The sequence below is a fragment of the Erythranthe guttata genome, chromosome 9 (genome assembly GCF_056151865.1).
Source record: "Erythranthe guttata isolate IM_541 chromosome 9, IM_541, whole genome shotgun sequence".
NCBI lineage: Eukaryota > Viridiplantae > Streptophyta > Magnoliopsida > Lamiales > Phrymaceae > Erythranthe > Erythranthe guttata.
This window is the reverse complement of record NC_142541.1, coordinates 1,372,671-1,384,826: the sequence shown is the minus strand read 5'-3', so window position 1 is coordinate 1,384,826 and position 12,156 is coordinate 1,372,671. Positions and strand designations below refer to the sequence as shown.

Genomic DNA, 12,156 nt, shown 5'->3' with positions numbered 1-12,156 from the left:
TTCTTCCTCAGTCTCAGATTCGACTAACTTTGCCCACACCGTCCTCCGGAACAGTACACCCAACTTGGTGTTACCCAAGAATTTTGACGCGTTTGCCTCAACGTTTCTGTTTATGTGATATAAACATAACATGTGATGCGAATGTGGAAACACGTTTGGCAATGCTTTCAGTAGGCCCAACTCACGATCTGTCAGTATCACTTCTGGTTCTATCCCGATTGGTAATATGTCTCGCAAACATCGCAATGTCCATGCATAAGTGTCCTCATCTTCACGTGACATAAAAGCAACGGCAATAGTGAAGTTCCTTCCCACGGGAGTAACCCCAATGATCTCCAAAAGTGGCATTTCATATCTACATGAAGGTAATTATAATTTAGTCAACTCTTATATATATATATATATATATATATATATATATATATATATATATATATATATATATATATATATATATATATATATAATAAATGTAATTCACATTTAAATAATTATTACCTGTTAGTCTTGTACGTGCAATCCATCAGGATGACGTATGGAAATAACTGCAAAAGCTTTATTGAATCAGGGTGCGCAAACATAACGTCTTGCACTGCATCACCAGCTGGATTTGTTCGATGCCATTTGCTGTATCCACTCTCACTTAGTTCGTGCCACAGATGTTGTATAACTGTTTTTCCTTTCATTTCCTCTCGTCTAATTTTCTGTGATTCATTGTACACATCTCTCAAGGCCGCAGCCGTATCCGGATTCATCTGTCTCAGATGATGCAAAATTTCCTTCGGCTTCACATGGCTCTTTTTCAGTATCTTTGTCACTTCTCGTTGCTCTTCACTCAGGCGACTTAGCGAACATAGTCCTTGTGGATATTTATGAGGATTATGATTGTGATTGCCATTTTTTATGGTAAGGCGCCATAATCCATCACGACCATCTTTACCCCATAGCGCAAAAGGGCATTTACACTTTATTGTACCGGACTTCCAGCTTGTTTTGACCTCTGCATTTTTTCCTCGACTCTTATAGGCTCTTTTTTTTCGTTTCATTATTTAAATGATTTTTTTTATTATATGAAATATTAATAAAGTGCTTATTTAAAATGTAGATGGCAGGAGGCCGGGGGAAAAGTCTTATGAGTCAAGTTGCCGGTAAAGGCAAGAGCTTAATGAAAGCCTTGAGCGGGAAGGGTGACAATCCGGAAGATCCGGATCGCATTGGAGACCGAGATGTCCTTGCTTCCGCCCGTAGAAGAAAGCAGTTAGCTCGAGAAGCAGCGTTACAGCGGGAAGAAGAGAGACTGAGACGAGAAGCTGCTGCAGCTGGAGCCGGACCCTGTGGACCTACACGCGATCTCCAGCTAGCTCGTAGTACATTGCCACATGCTGACGACGATGATGACCACAACAACAATCCCGATAATATGGATACTGACGAGGAGATGGAGGAAGATGATGAGCCAGCAGATGTATATCAGGATCGTAGAGCTGGTCGTGCCTTACCCTTTCCGCAGCTGCCTGGTCCGGCGTACTTGGAGGGTCCGTGCGAGGGAGGGCCGCAAAATTTAGAGTTTATGCGATGGTTCAAGTCGCATATAGCGATGTACATTTGTGAAGGATATGTAAGTTTTTCTGTCAACACGTGTTTTACATAATTCTTATATTATTCATTTTTTTTAGCTAACAATACATGCAATATTTTTCAGGAGCACCGTGAAACTACACGGTGCGAGTCGAGGACCAAAGCACTCGAGGACTACCGCGGCCCGCAGGATAACACGATGATTGCGAGGCTGGAGGCAACAGGTCTTTACCACTTACGAGACTGTTTTCTGAAGAGGATGAACAAGAACCTCATGCTAGCTTTCGTGGAGAGGTGGCAGCCGGAGACGAACAGTTTCCACATGCCATGGGGCGAGATGACGATCACGCTCCACGATGTCGCTTTCATCCTGGGGTTGCGGCTGGACGGACCAGCAGTGTCTGAAATTTGCCCGGTAGAAGAGTGCTCACAGAGTCTTGCATCTGTATTGGGTGTCGGTCTGATGGACACCAATGACATGTTTCGAAACAAGGGAGTTGGTTGGGTTAAGGTGAGAGATCAGTTGACCCTTCCCTCCGCCACAGACGAGAAGAAGATGAAGGGCTACTTGATGTTTCTGCTTGGGTCTGTTTTGTTTGTAGACAAAACAGCGTGTAACATGAAGCCGTGGTGGATCCATTTTACCAACGATCTCGATAATGTCGGCAAGTATTCGTGGGCTTCGGCATGCTTAGCAAACATGTACCGCCAATTGGGTATTGCCACCCGCGCTGGGATGAACAGTCTCTGTGGATGTGTTATTCTTCTTCTGGTACGTGTACCTTTATTAGTAATTATTTATTTATTTAAACTTCTATTTTATTTATTTATTTATTCATTGGTGTTTGTTTGCAGTGCTGGATCTTTGAGCATTTCCCCTGCTTTCGACCACCTCTTTCCCGTTCATATGCCGAGTTTGAGCCTCGATGCAGAAGGTGGGCCCATGGTGGAGGCAATAAAACCACGCTGCAGGAATACCGGAAAATACTCGACGCCATGACCGAAAGAGATGTGAGTAATAATTTTTCTAATTATGTCTATAGTAGAGTTACGGATTTTTCTAATTAGTTTAAAATATGCTTAGGTTTGTTGGACCCCGTATGGTACCGGTGCACATTACTTACATCCTCGGAGTATGTATTACGGCACGATACAGTTCATGGATATAGTGGAGCCGTACATGCCCGACCGAGCGTTGCGGCAGTTTGGAAGAGTCCAGACTATTCCTTTCCCGATAATTGAATCGAACTTGCCACATAACCGCGGCTTGTTTGGCGCGGGATACAAAGTCACTTTCCACGCTCCTGGCGGCATGTGGCAAAACGAGTACGCCAACTTCATTGACCTGTCGCAATACCCTGAAGCCTGGCCGCCGGAAACAGTTGCCGAGGAGTACATGAAGTGGTACATCGAGCGGACGCACCGGTTCATTAGCAACCCTGATAGAGTTCCGCCTGCAGAACGGGTTGTTGCTGCGGTGCCGCCAGACCAGCCGTTCGCCAACGACATAGCTCGGCTCCTAGTTCCGATCGTGTTCGGTATGACTGGTGACGACGCAGCAGAGGCATTCCTGAGCATTCAGCCGCAGTTGAGGGACTTGTTGACGCCACATGCCCACTATTTGCGTCTCTTACCTAGGAGGGGTCGCGGGGGAGGTCCGAGGACTCGGGGTCGGGGGTCGAGGGGTGGACAGTAGGACATGTTACCTATTTGTGTATTAGTTTCAGATTTTTTGCACCTGACAATTGGTATTCGTGTGTTGTGATTTGTTGTTTGTTTTCGGATTTAGTTTTTTGTACGGATGTTTCATTTTGGATTTGCGGATTTTTCTTATTTGCCCGTATTTTAATTACGTTGTTATCGGACTTACTTATTTAGTTATTTGTACGGATTATAATTATGTTGTATGGAACGAAATTATATTTTAATTTGTATTATTAACGAATAAAAGAAAAAAAAAACAATAAAAAAAAGATAAAAAAAAAAAAATTATAGCTCTGCTCGTGTGTTTTCACACGAACAGAGGTGTTCTGCTCGTGTGAAATCACACGTGCAAAATGCCTCTGTGCGTGTGAAAACGCACGAGCATATTTCCACGTCATTTTTTTTTATGTGATTCATTGTACACATCTCTCAAGGCCGCAGCCGTATCCGGATTCATCTGTCTCAGATGATGCAAAATTTCCTTCGGCTTCACATGGCTCTTTTTCAGTATCTTTGTCACTTCTCGTTGCTCTTCAGTCAGGCGCCATAATCCATCACGACCCTCTTTACCCCATAGCGCAAAAGGGCATTTACACTTTATTGAACCGAACTTCCGGCTTGTTTTGACCTTTGCATTTTTTCCTCGACTCTTATAGGCTCTTTTACAAGTCAAATATTGTCGGCCCTCGTGGTAAGACTGTCGCCTAATCTCATGTCCTTGACTGATGGCCATATTCATCGCCCACTCGACTAGTGCATCTTTACTATCAAATGCAGTCGAAATTGTGAAAAATTCACTGAAATCATGTAGCTCAAATGTTTCAAATTTTCATCCACATCTATGTATACTTCCTGTTTTTATATTAATGTAGTTAGCAAATTATAAAACTAAAGAATAAAACTCAAAAAAAAAAAAAAAAAAAATTGTGTTGCTCGTGTGATTTCACACGAACAGAGAAGTTCTGCTCGTGTGATTTCACACGAGCAAACCTTCTCTGCTCGTGTGAAATCACACGAGCGAATAAAAAAAAAAAAAAAAAATTGTTCATGTGCTCGTGTGAATTTACGCGAGCACTTGGCAAGTGCTCGCGTAAATTCACACGAGCATATAACATTGTGGGAAAAAAACGAAAAACTTACATTCGGGTCTAGGTTGTTTGGATCCATCGCAAAAATTGTTGAATATCTGAAATTTTTCACTTTGAATGTTGAGTTTTATATTTTATAGGATTTGGTAGGAATAGTACAAAAGGTAAATAGTTATGGTAAAAAGGTAAAAAATCATGGTAAAAAAGTGCCTGAATGTTTAATTTGGCCTGCGCATATCATTACCCTTTTGTATAAGTAGTCATGTAGTATTTTTGTTTTTCTGAAAGTTATTTCTTCTTTTGTGAAATTCTAATAACCAAAGCAATTCATTTTCAGTTTATCAATTTGATAAAAAATATTAACTATGTTTTGTTTTTAGTTTCCCCAAACCAATTACCTTTTGCATGTGGAGATGAAAACGTGTTTGACACCACACTAATTACTAGTTATATATATATATATATAGCATTGTCTGAAAATAATATTATAAATTATTAGTTATATATAGCATTGTCTTAAAATATATTATAAAGGGGTTTTTGTGTATAATTCTCTAACCAAGCATCTTTATTATTCTAAGTTTAGTGCTATATCTTTTTCAAAAATAATCTCATCCCTTTAATATTTATTATAAATAAAGGAATCATTTATGTATATGACAAAATAACCCAAATTCTTAATTGTAACCTCAATTTAATCAATTTTGACCACAAAAATCCAATTTTGACTTTTTTTTTTCAAAAAATATTTTTTTGGCTGCTGGACTCCGGCATTGACTTTTCGATTTTTTTTCTGGTCTGTTTTTTCCGCCGCCGAATTTCGGCGTTTGGCTTTTCTTAAGTTTTTATTATTATTTTTTTTTTACGTCCGCCGCTAAACATTGACCGTAATTGTGCTGTCATTAACGGTAATTATACTGTCACTGACAGTAAATTAACGTACAGTTCATTAACGTAATTGTACTGTCGTTGACAATACATTTATGTAATTGTTCTGCCGTTGACAGTAAATTAACGTAATATTATTATTTTTATTTTTTGTTATTTTTTTTTTATTTGTTTGATTTGTTGACAAGTCAACGTAATTATATTACTTTCGTTGACAGTAAAATAACTGTAAACACAATAATATTACTGTCAACAACATCAATATTATTATTTTTTTGGGTTTTTTGTTTTGTTTGAGTTATTCACGGAGTAACGTAATAATATTTCTGTCTATTATTGTGATATTACTGTAAACACAATAATATTACTGTGGTTGACGTTAATATTACTGTTGTTATAGTAATATTGTTGTCAACCGTCAATATTATTATTTTGTTTGGATATTTTTGTTTGTTTGAGTTATTCACGGAGTAACGTAATAATATTACTGGCTATTATTGTAATATTATTGTGGTTGACAGTAATATTATTGTTGTTATAGTAATATTACTATCACTCACAGTAATATTAATTTTTTTGGCTTTTTATTATGTTTACATTTGTTGAACGGTCAACATAGTAATATTACTCTATCACACAATAATAATGAGTTTTGTTTTGTTAATATTACTGTGCTAGAGATTAATATAGCAATATTATTGTGTTAAACTATAGTTTAGTTAATTTTACTGTGTTTAACAGTAATATAGTTAATATTACTGTCAATCACAGTAATATTGTTGATTAAATGGAAAAAAAAAAGTTACAAAAAGAAAGAAAAGAAAAAAAGAATAAAAAAAAAATTTAAAAAAAATCGAAAAAGTCAACGCCGGAGAACGGCGTTGACCGTCGGTCAACGCCGGAAACCGGCAAAAAAATCCGGAAGAAGAAAAAAAAAATTGAAAAGTCAACGCTGGAGACCCGGTCAGTGCCGGAATCCGGCGGAAAAAAATAATTTTGAAAAAAAAAAGTTTTGGGTCAAAATTGAATAATTTGTGAAATTTGGGGTCAAATTGAGGTTAAATTAAGTTAAGGATGAAATTGGAGCATATTAAAGTATGAGGGGTTATTTTAGTCCTTTACAAAAATCTGGACTATGTGTGGACTGATTGGTAAAGGAATTTTTTGTCTGGATCACTTTATGAATATATACCCATTAATGGACTTATTTGTAATGACCCCATTTAGATAAATAATATTAGCAGAGTTATAGATGAGTTATCAAAATAAGTAGAAAATTTTTGTCGTTAGAATGCGATTAGTAATATATATTCTTCTAACTACCTTAATTGCATTTTTCACCCCAGAATTAACAGTATTCGGCTTTTCCCCCCCTAACAACTTAACATTGGCAAAACCAACCCTTCAAATATACATCTCATCGCAAAATGCACCATACCTCAATTTCTTATGATATTTTAGCCAAAAAGAATTAATATATCGCGATGTTTTATACTTGTGAAGGAATTTTCATTATTCTTTATGTTTTGTTTTCTTAATTTATATTATTTAATTATTTTACTTGTATATATATTTAAAACATAACTGATGATTTATTTTATTGCATCGAAGTAAAAAATGTATATATAATTTCTAATTTTAATTTTCAAAATAATTCAAAATTCTTGATTTCCGTAAAATTAATATTTATAAAAAAAACTTAAAACATAATAAGAATTGTAGGACATTAATATTATTTTTAAATTTCTAGATGATAGAAATTAAATGCATTATTTAGGATAAGGGTTTAAATTCTTATTTTTCAGAAGTTAAAATATCATGATATATCAATTTTTGGACTAAAATCTCATAAGAAATTGATGTAGGGTGCATTGTCTCATGAGAAATATAAATTAAAGGTTTGACTTTGCCAGTTATATATGTTCGGATGCAAAGCACCAATTAGGATTTATTATGGGGTGCAAAACGTAATTCACCCACTTTTTGGGTATAAATAATAATTGTTTTAAAATATAGTTTCTTTAGTAATTTGCCATATTTAAAATCCAGCCCATATCTTCATCTTCAACAAAAAAGAAGAGGGGAAAATAAATGACTAGGGCTTTGCGATCAGACATATATATATATATATATATATAGAGAGAGAGAGAGAGAGAGAGAGAGAGAGAGAGAGAGAGAGGAAAATATCTGAATTGCGGAATCAAAGGAGATGAAGCCGAAAACGAAGAAGCGCAAGTTATTGAAAAAAAGCATTAGGGTTTCAAGATCGGAGCGGAAGAAGTCTTCGGAGGAGAAATCGAAGAAGCGTAGAAAACTTTCAGAGGAGGAGTTGATGGAGAGAACAATGATATACGTATGTCCTTTGTTTTTTTTTTTTTTTTTTTTCCTAACAATCAATTTTGCATCTTCAAATTCTTAATAATAATAATAATTATTATAGGGAGGTACAATTGTCGAATATGACCGAGATGATTCCAGCAGATATTTTCTCGGAGAGGATCTCGAATCTCTTGTCAACCTAGCAATTGATTTTTATAACACAAACAATGTATGTATGTATGTATGTATGTTGTTATTTTTTTCTAATTAATTTTTGTTTTTAGTCCGAAATTTAATGATTAATTGCTTCTTGTATAATTAAGTGCAAGGATTACCGTTTGGTGCACCTGGTAAGAGCAATCTATCACTCTTGCCAGGGTTCTTTGTACTATATGACCATGAAAGCCAAGCTTCCGAACCAAGATGATTCCGATGCCGTAACTTTCGAGGCAAAGGTTTACGAGGGGATCCCAGACACTGTAGTACACTATGTTCGTGTGCTTGATGATGCACCGCCACTTTCACCTCTCGCCGCATAGCTCCTATTTATCGGTAATTTCATTTTTCATTTTTTTTTCTTAAGTTAATTTCCATGATTCCATCAATTCCTTGATAATGAATGTATGGGGCTCGTTTGATATGTTGGCGAGGATTGTGTGGGACTCAATTTTCAATATCGTAAGCCTTGATAATGTTCACAATAAATAAATAAATAAATAATAAATACGTCCTTCGATGTACGGGTATCTAAATGCTTTATTGAATCATTATTGCTGGAGAATTATCTATTCAGTAGTTGGGATTCTCTACCAGGTTTAGGTGGTATTTAATTTAATTTGTTGGACATGTAGTATATTTGAATTTATCAGTGTGCTATTTATTTTCTTATAATTTCTTATGAATTACAACTTCACTAATCTCTTGGACCACTCTTTAGTATGGTTGATATACTGATGCAGCCATCGTTCGAAGTTGATTTATTGATACATTTCTTCCAGAGACAATTGATGTATGTTCAGAAAAGAAAAAATAAAAATAAAAATTTATATATGCATGTTCATATGTTTATACACAACACTAGATAGCAGTTTTGACTGTAAATGCTAAATTTGCAAAAAAACTGCTTGTTTTTGAATAAACTTTTGTTGACAATTGAAAATACTACTAGGAATAAAATAAACGAAATGTATATAAATAGCTAAGAACATATATTTCATCATCTGTTTACTGGAGGAAGGCTAGGAAGGCTGTAGCTGTATGTATTTGAGGACACGGACAAAGAATTGTCATTAGATGGTTAAGTTGTAATAAAGCTTGATTAGTTATCGAAAGGCCCGGGGCCCTTTCATAAGCATTTAACGCTTTTTTGGGATTTTTCATTTGCAGGTGATTCCAGCCTCCAGGTTCAGAGCTCGAAAAATGTTAATCTTGATGTGTTTTGTGGTTGTCCAATTTATGTATCTTCTCTTAGAGAAGCTATATATATATATGGTATGCTTATGGAATATGAATTTGTTCTTCCTTTTAATATATATGTATTTAGAATCTCTGTTTTACTCGTGAATTTTACCAGATTTTATTATGGTGAATGTATTTATATGTTCCTTAGTTTAATGCACTTGATGAGGTAAATCCAATGGTATTACTTTGTTGTTGTTGTTTGTTGAGTTAAATACTTTCCACACCTGTACTTTGATCAATTTGCTAGTATACCTCTTTTTCAATATTAGTGAGGCCCCCCTAATTTATTTAATTAAATAAATACTTAACAAAACTTATACTAATGTTCCTAATTTACCCTTTTTACCAGTTAATATATTATTTCCTCTCTTCACCCAAACCCTAAAAGTCATTCTCTATTATTTCACGATGTAAAAGAAAATATGGCTACGGCGGTGCAGGCGGGGGCGCCACCAAAACAAGGATGGACTGCGGCTTTTTCCATCTCCCCCTTTTCCTTTATAAGATGAGTGCAGATTTGTTGGTGATTGTTTTTTTTTTCCTTCATTTTTTGGAAGCATTCTTATAATCCTCGTCGGAAAACTGCCTTCACAAGCACTGTAATTTAATCAATCGACCCCGAGGAGGATAAAGAAACCTTGGGCTGCATCTTTATGGAGAATCGCGACCGCAGACGTCGTTAAGAAAAGCTTTGTTCGTTCTATGGGAGACGCTTCATTTTTTTTGGGTAATGGCTAATTCTACTCTACCTCCACCCTCGTCTCCATCGCCGGATCTGGTGACATCGTTCTGCTCCGCCGCAGTCATCATTTTAAATTTATTTTTCCGAAATTGTGTTTTGTTGTTGGGTATCTTTTGTAGCAATATAGTTGTTTTCGTTATTATGCTATTTTGTATATTTTTTTATTATGCTATTCTTTTAGTTTTTTTCGATAGTTTTTAGTTGTTTTCGACATTTTTAGTTGATTTTAGATGCAATCGATTTAAGAATATGACTTAAGGTTAGAATAGCAGACTCATTTTAGGTTTGAGATGTAATCTTCGTTGTGATTATGCAATTGAATTTAGTGTAATTCAGGTTGCTCGATTCATAATGTGATTTAAGTTTTATGTTTAGAGTTGATTTGGAGTTTTCTTTTCATTTCTCTTTTTCGGTAAAATTTCGATTATTGTCGTTTCCTTGATGTAATTTTGCGTGCGTATGCAGGGCATTGCCAATGCTGTCAGGCCCTCAACAAGACGTAGTAAAACAACAAGAAAAGATTGGATCTTTTTGCATAGCGGTTTTGTTGGATTTTATAGTAGATTGCGCTTGAAGTGGGTCATGTTTTGTAGTTGTTTTCGATACATTTAGTCGTTTTCGATAATTTTTTAGTAGATTTAGTTGATTATGTTTTTGATAAGCCTATAATTGTAAGCAACTATTTTTTGTAAACAACTATTTTATGTCTTAGAGTTTTCATATAGTTTATTTTGGAGAAACGAACAAAAAAATAGTTGTTTTCAGTAATTTTTAGTTAATTATGGAAAAAAAATTGAAAAAAACTAAATATTTAAATAAAAAAAATGAAATTATAGTTGATTTTGGAAATATTGTAGTTGTTTTCGAAATTTTTTGTAGTTGATTATGAAAAAAAAAATGTAAAAAATATGAAGAAAAAAAATTATAATTTTTTTAATTAAAATTTATTATAATTATGATTATGTTTAAATAAAAAAAACGAAAATTAAAAGAGCTAATTGCAAATACATCCCCTGTGTAATCTCGAATTGGCAAATACCCCCCTGTCAAAAAAAAACTCACCAACACCCCCCTATGTAATCAAAGTCAATGCATCTAGACCCCTTAAGGGAATTCGTGTCTCTCACTCGCGGGCTGTGCGAATTTTTATGTTATTTCTAGGGTGAAATGTCATAAATACCCCTGTATAAACAAAAAAAAATCTGTCAGATTAAATTATAAATAACTATAATTTATAGGGCCAAATTGTAAATTTTAAAATTTTCAAAATTGCAAAATTAGGAACATCTCCTCTTCCCCGTTTCATTTCCGCCGCCCACCTCCCAACCAGGAAAAGTCCGGCATCGCCGCCGCCTTCTGGCCCACCTAGCACCACCGCCGCCTTCTGGTACATCTAGCACCACCGCCTCCTTCTGGCCCGTCTCGCACCACCGCCACCCACCTACTCTTTCAAATTGCTCTCCCTCGTCACCGCCGCCGTCTGACACCACCCATTTCTTAGTGAGAGAGATAGGAGAGAGTTGTGTGTGGGTGAGCCGGTGGTGGTGCAAGAAGGGTGAGCCGGTGGTGGTGCAAGAAGGGTGAGCCGGTGGTGGTGCAGCGGCGTGGGAAGAAGAAATGTTGAGTTGGGTGGCTGGTGGGGTGGGATGGAGCGGGGAAGAAGAAGCTGATTTTTCCCCTTTTGGTTTTTTTTTTTTTTTTTTTTTTTTTTTTTTAATTTTTTTTATGTAAATTAAAATGTAATATAAAAAATATATAAAATATACTAAAATCTTTTAATAAAACAGTATATGCTTAATTTTCTTTTATAAAATATTTTTTTTGTCTAATTAAATTAATTTCAGAGTAGAGAATATTTTAAAAAATAAATATGTACAATATATATAAAATTATATATATTTTACTAATTGCTGAAAAAACTCGTAGGGTATTTTTGTCATTTCACTTTTAGTCAATGCCTAAAAACACATAGGGTGCTGTGAGTTTTAAATTTGATTATACGAGGGGGCGTTGGTGAGTTTTTTTTTGACAGGGGGGTATTTGCCAATTCGAGATTACACAGGGGATGTATTTGCAATTAGCTCAAAATTAAAATTATATGAAAAAATAAATGAAAAGTAAATGGGTCATGTGTAGACAATAATGGTAAAGGTAAATGTGGAATAAAGAAAAAGATGGGTCTAGCACTAATACGAAAAAAAATGACTGGATCCAAATCTAGAAGACGGAACTCGATCTAACGAATTTCTGGCGCCACAAAATCTTCGTATCGCCTGATCACTGCGTTCGCCGCCGAGCGTCTACACGTGCCGTCGTCGTCGGCTGATGCTGAACTTGAATTGGGCAAATTGGAATTTTCTAGAGCGAGTAAACTTC

The 12,156-nt window shown here is 35.6% G+C and overlaps 3 protein-coding genes across 10 annotated transcripts; 2 read left to right on the top strand and 1 right to left on the bottom strand.

Annotated features, from left to right (window-relative positions):
- Positions 1–494: 494 nt before the first annotated feature.
- On the bottom strand, positions 495–1,046 carry LOC105952233 (uncharacterized). The gene has a single exon (XM_012975766.2). It carries the CDS (start codon positions 1,044–1,046, stop codon positions 495–497), a length of 552 nt encoding a protein of 183 aa, XP_012831220.2.
- Positions 1,047–2,351: 1,305 nt separating this feature from the next.
- Positions 2,352–3,521, top strand: LOC105952232 (uncharacterized). Its single transcript, XM_012975765.2, has 2 exons — positions 2,352–2,589; positions 2,663–3,521. Exons 1-2 carry the CDS (start codon positions 2,575–2,577, stop codon positions 3,272–3,274), a joined length of 627 nt encoding a protein of 208 aa, XP_012831219.2. The 5' UTR covers positions 2,352–2,574; the 3' UTR covers positions 3,275–3,521.
- Positions 3,522–7,317: 3,796 nt separating this feature from the next.
- LOC105952234 (uncharacterized) lies at positions 7,318–10,491 on the top strand. Of its 8 annotated transcripts, none has more exons than XR_016033604.1 (5): positions 7,318–7,611; positions 7,699–7,806; positions 7,901–8,129; positions 9,479–9,543; positions 10,246–10,491. XR_016033604.1 is itself a non-coding variant. In XM_088823468.1 (5 exons), exons 1-4 carry the CDS (start codon positions 7,468–7,470, stop codon positions 8,114–8,116), a joined length of 438 nt encoding a protein of 145 aa, XP_088679594.1. In that variant the 5' UTR covers positions 7,318–7,467; the 3' UTR covers positions 8,117–8,129; positions 8,964–9,122. The 8 variants fall into 8 exon arrangements, 5 of the variants coding, with proteins under 5 accessions (XP_088679594.1, XP_088679593.1, XP_088679591.1 ...); XR_016033603.1 differs by having other exon boundaries at positions 9,479–9,765; XR_016033605.1 differs by having other exon boundaries at positions 9,456–9,543.
- Positions 10,492–12,156: the final 1,665 nt, after the last annotated feature.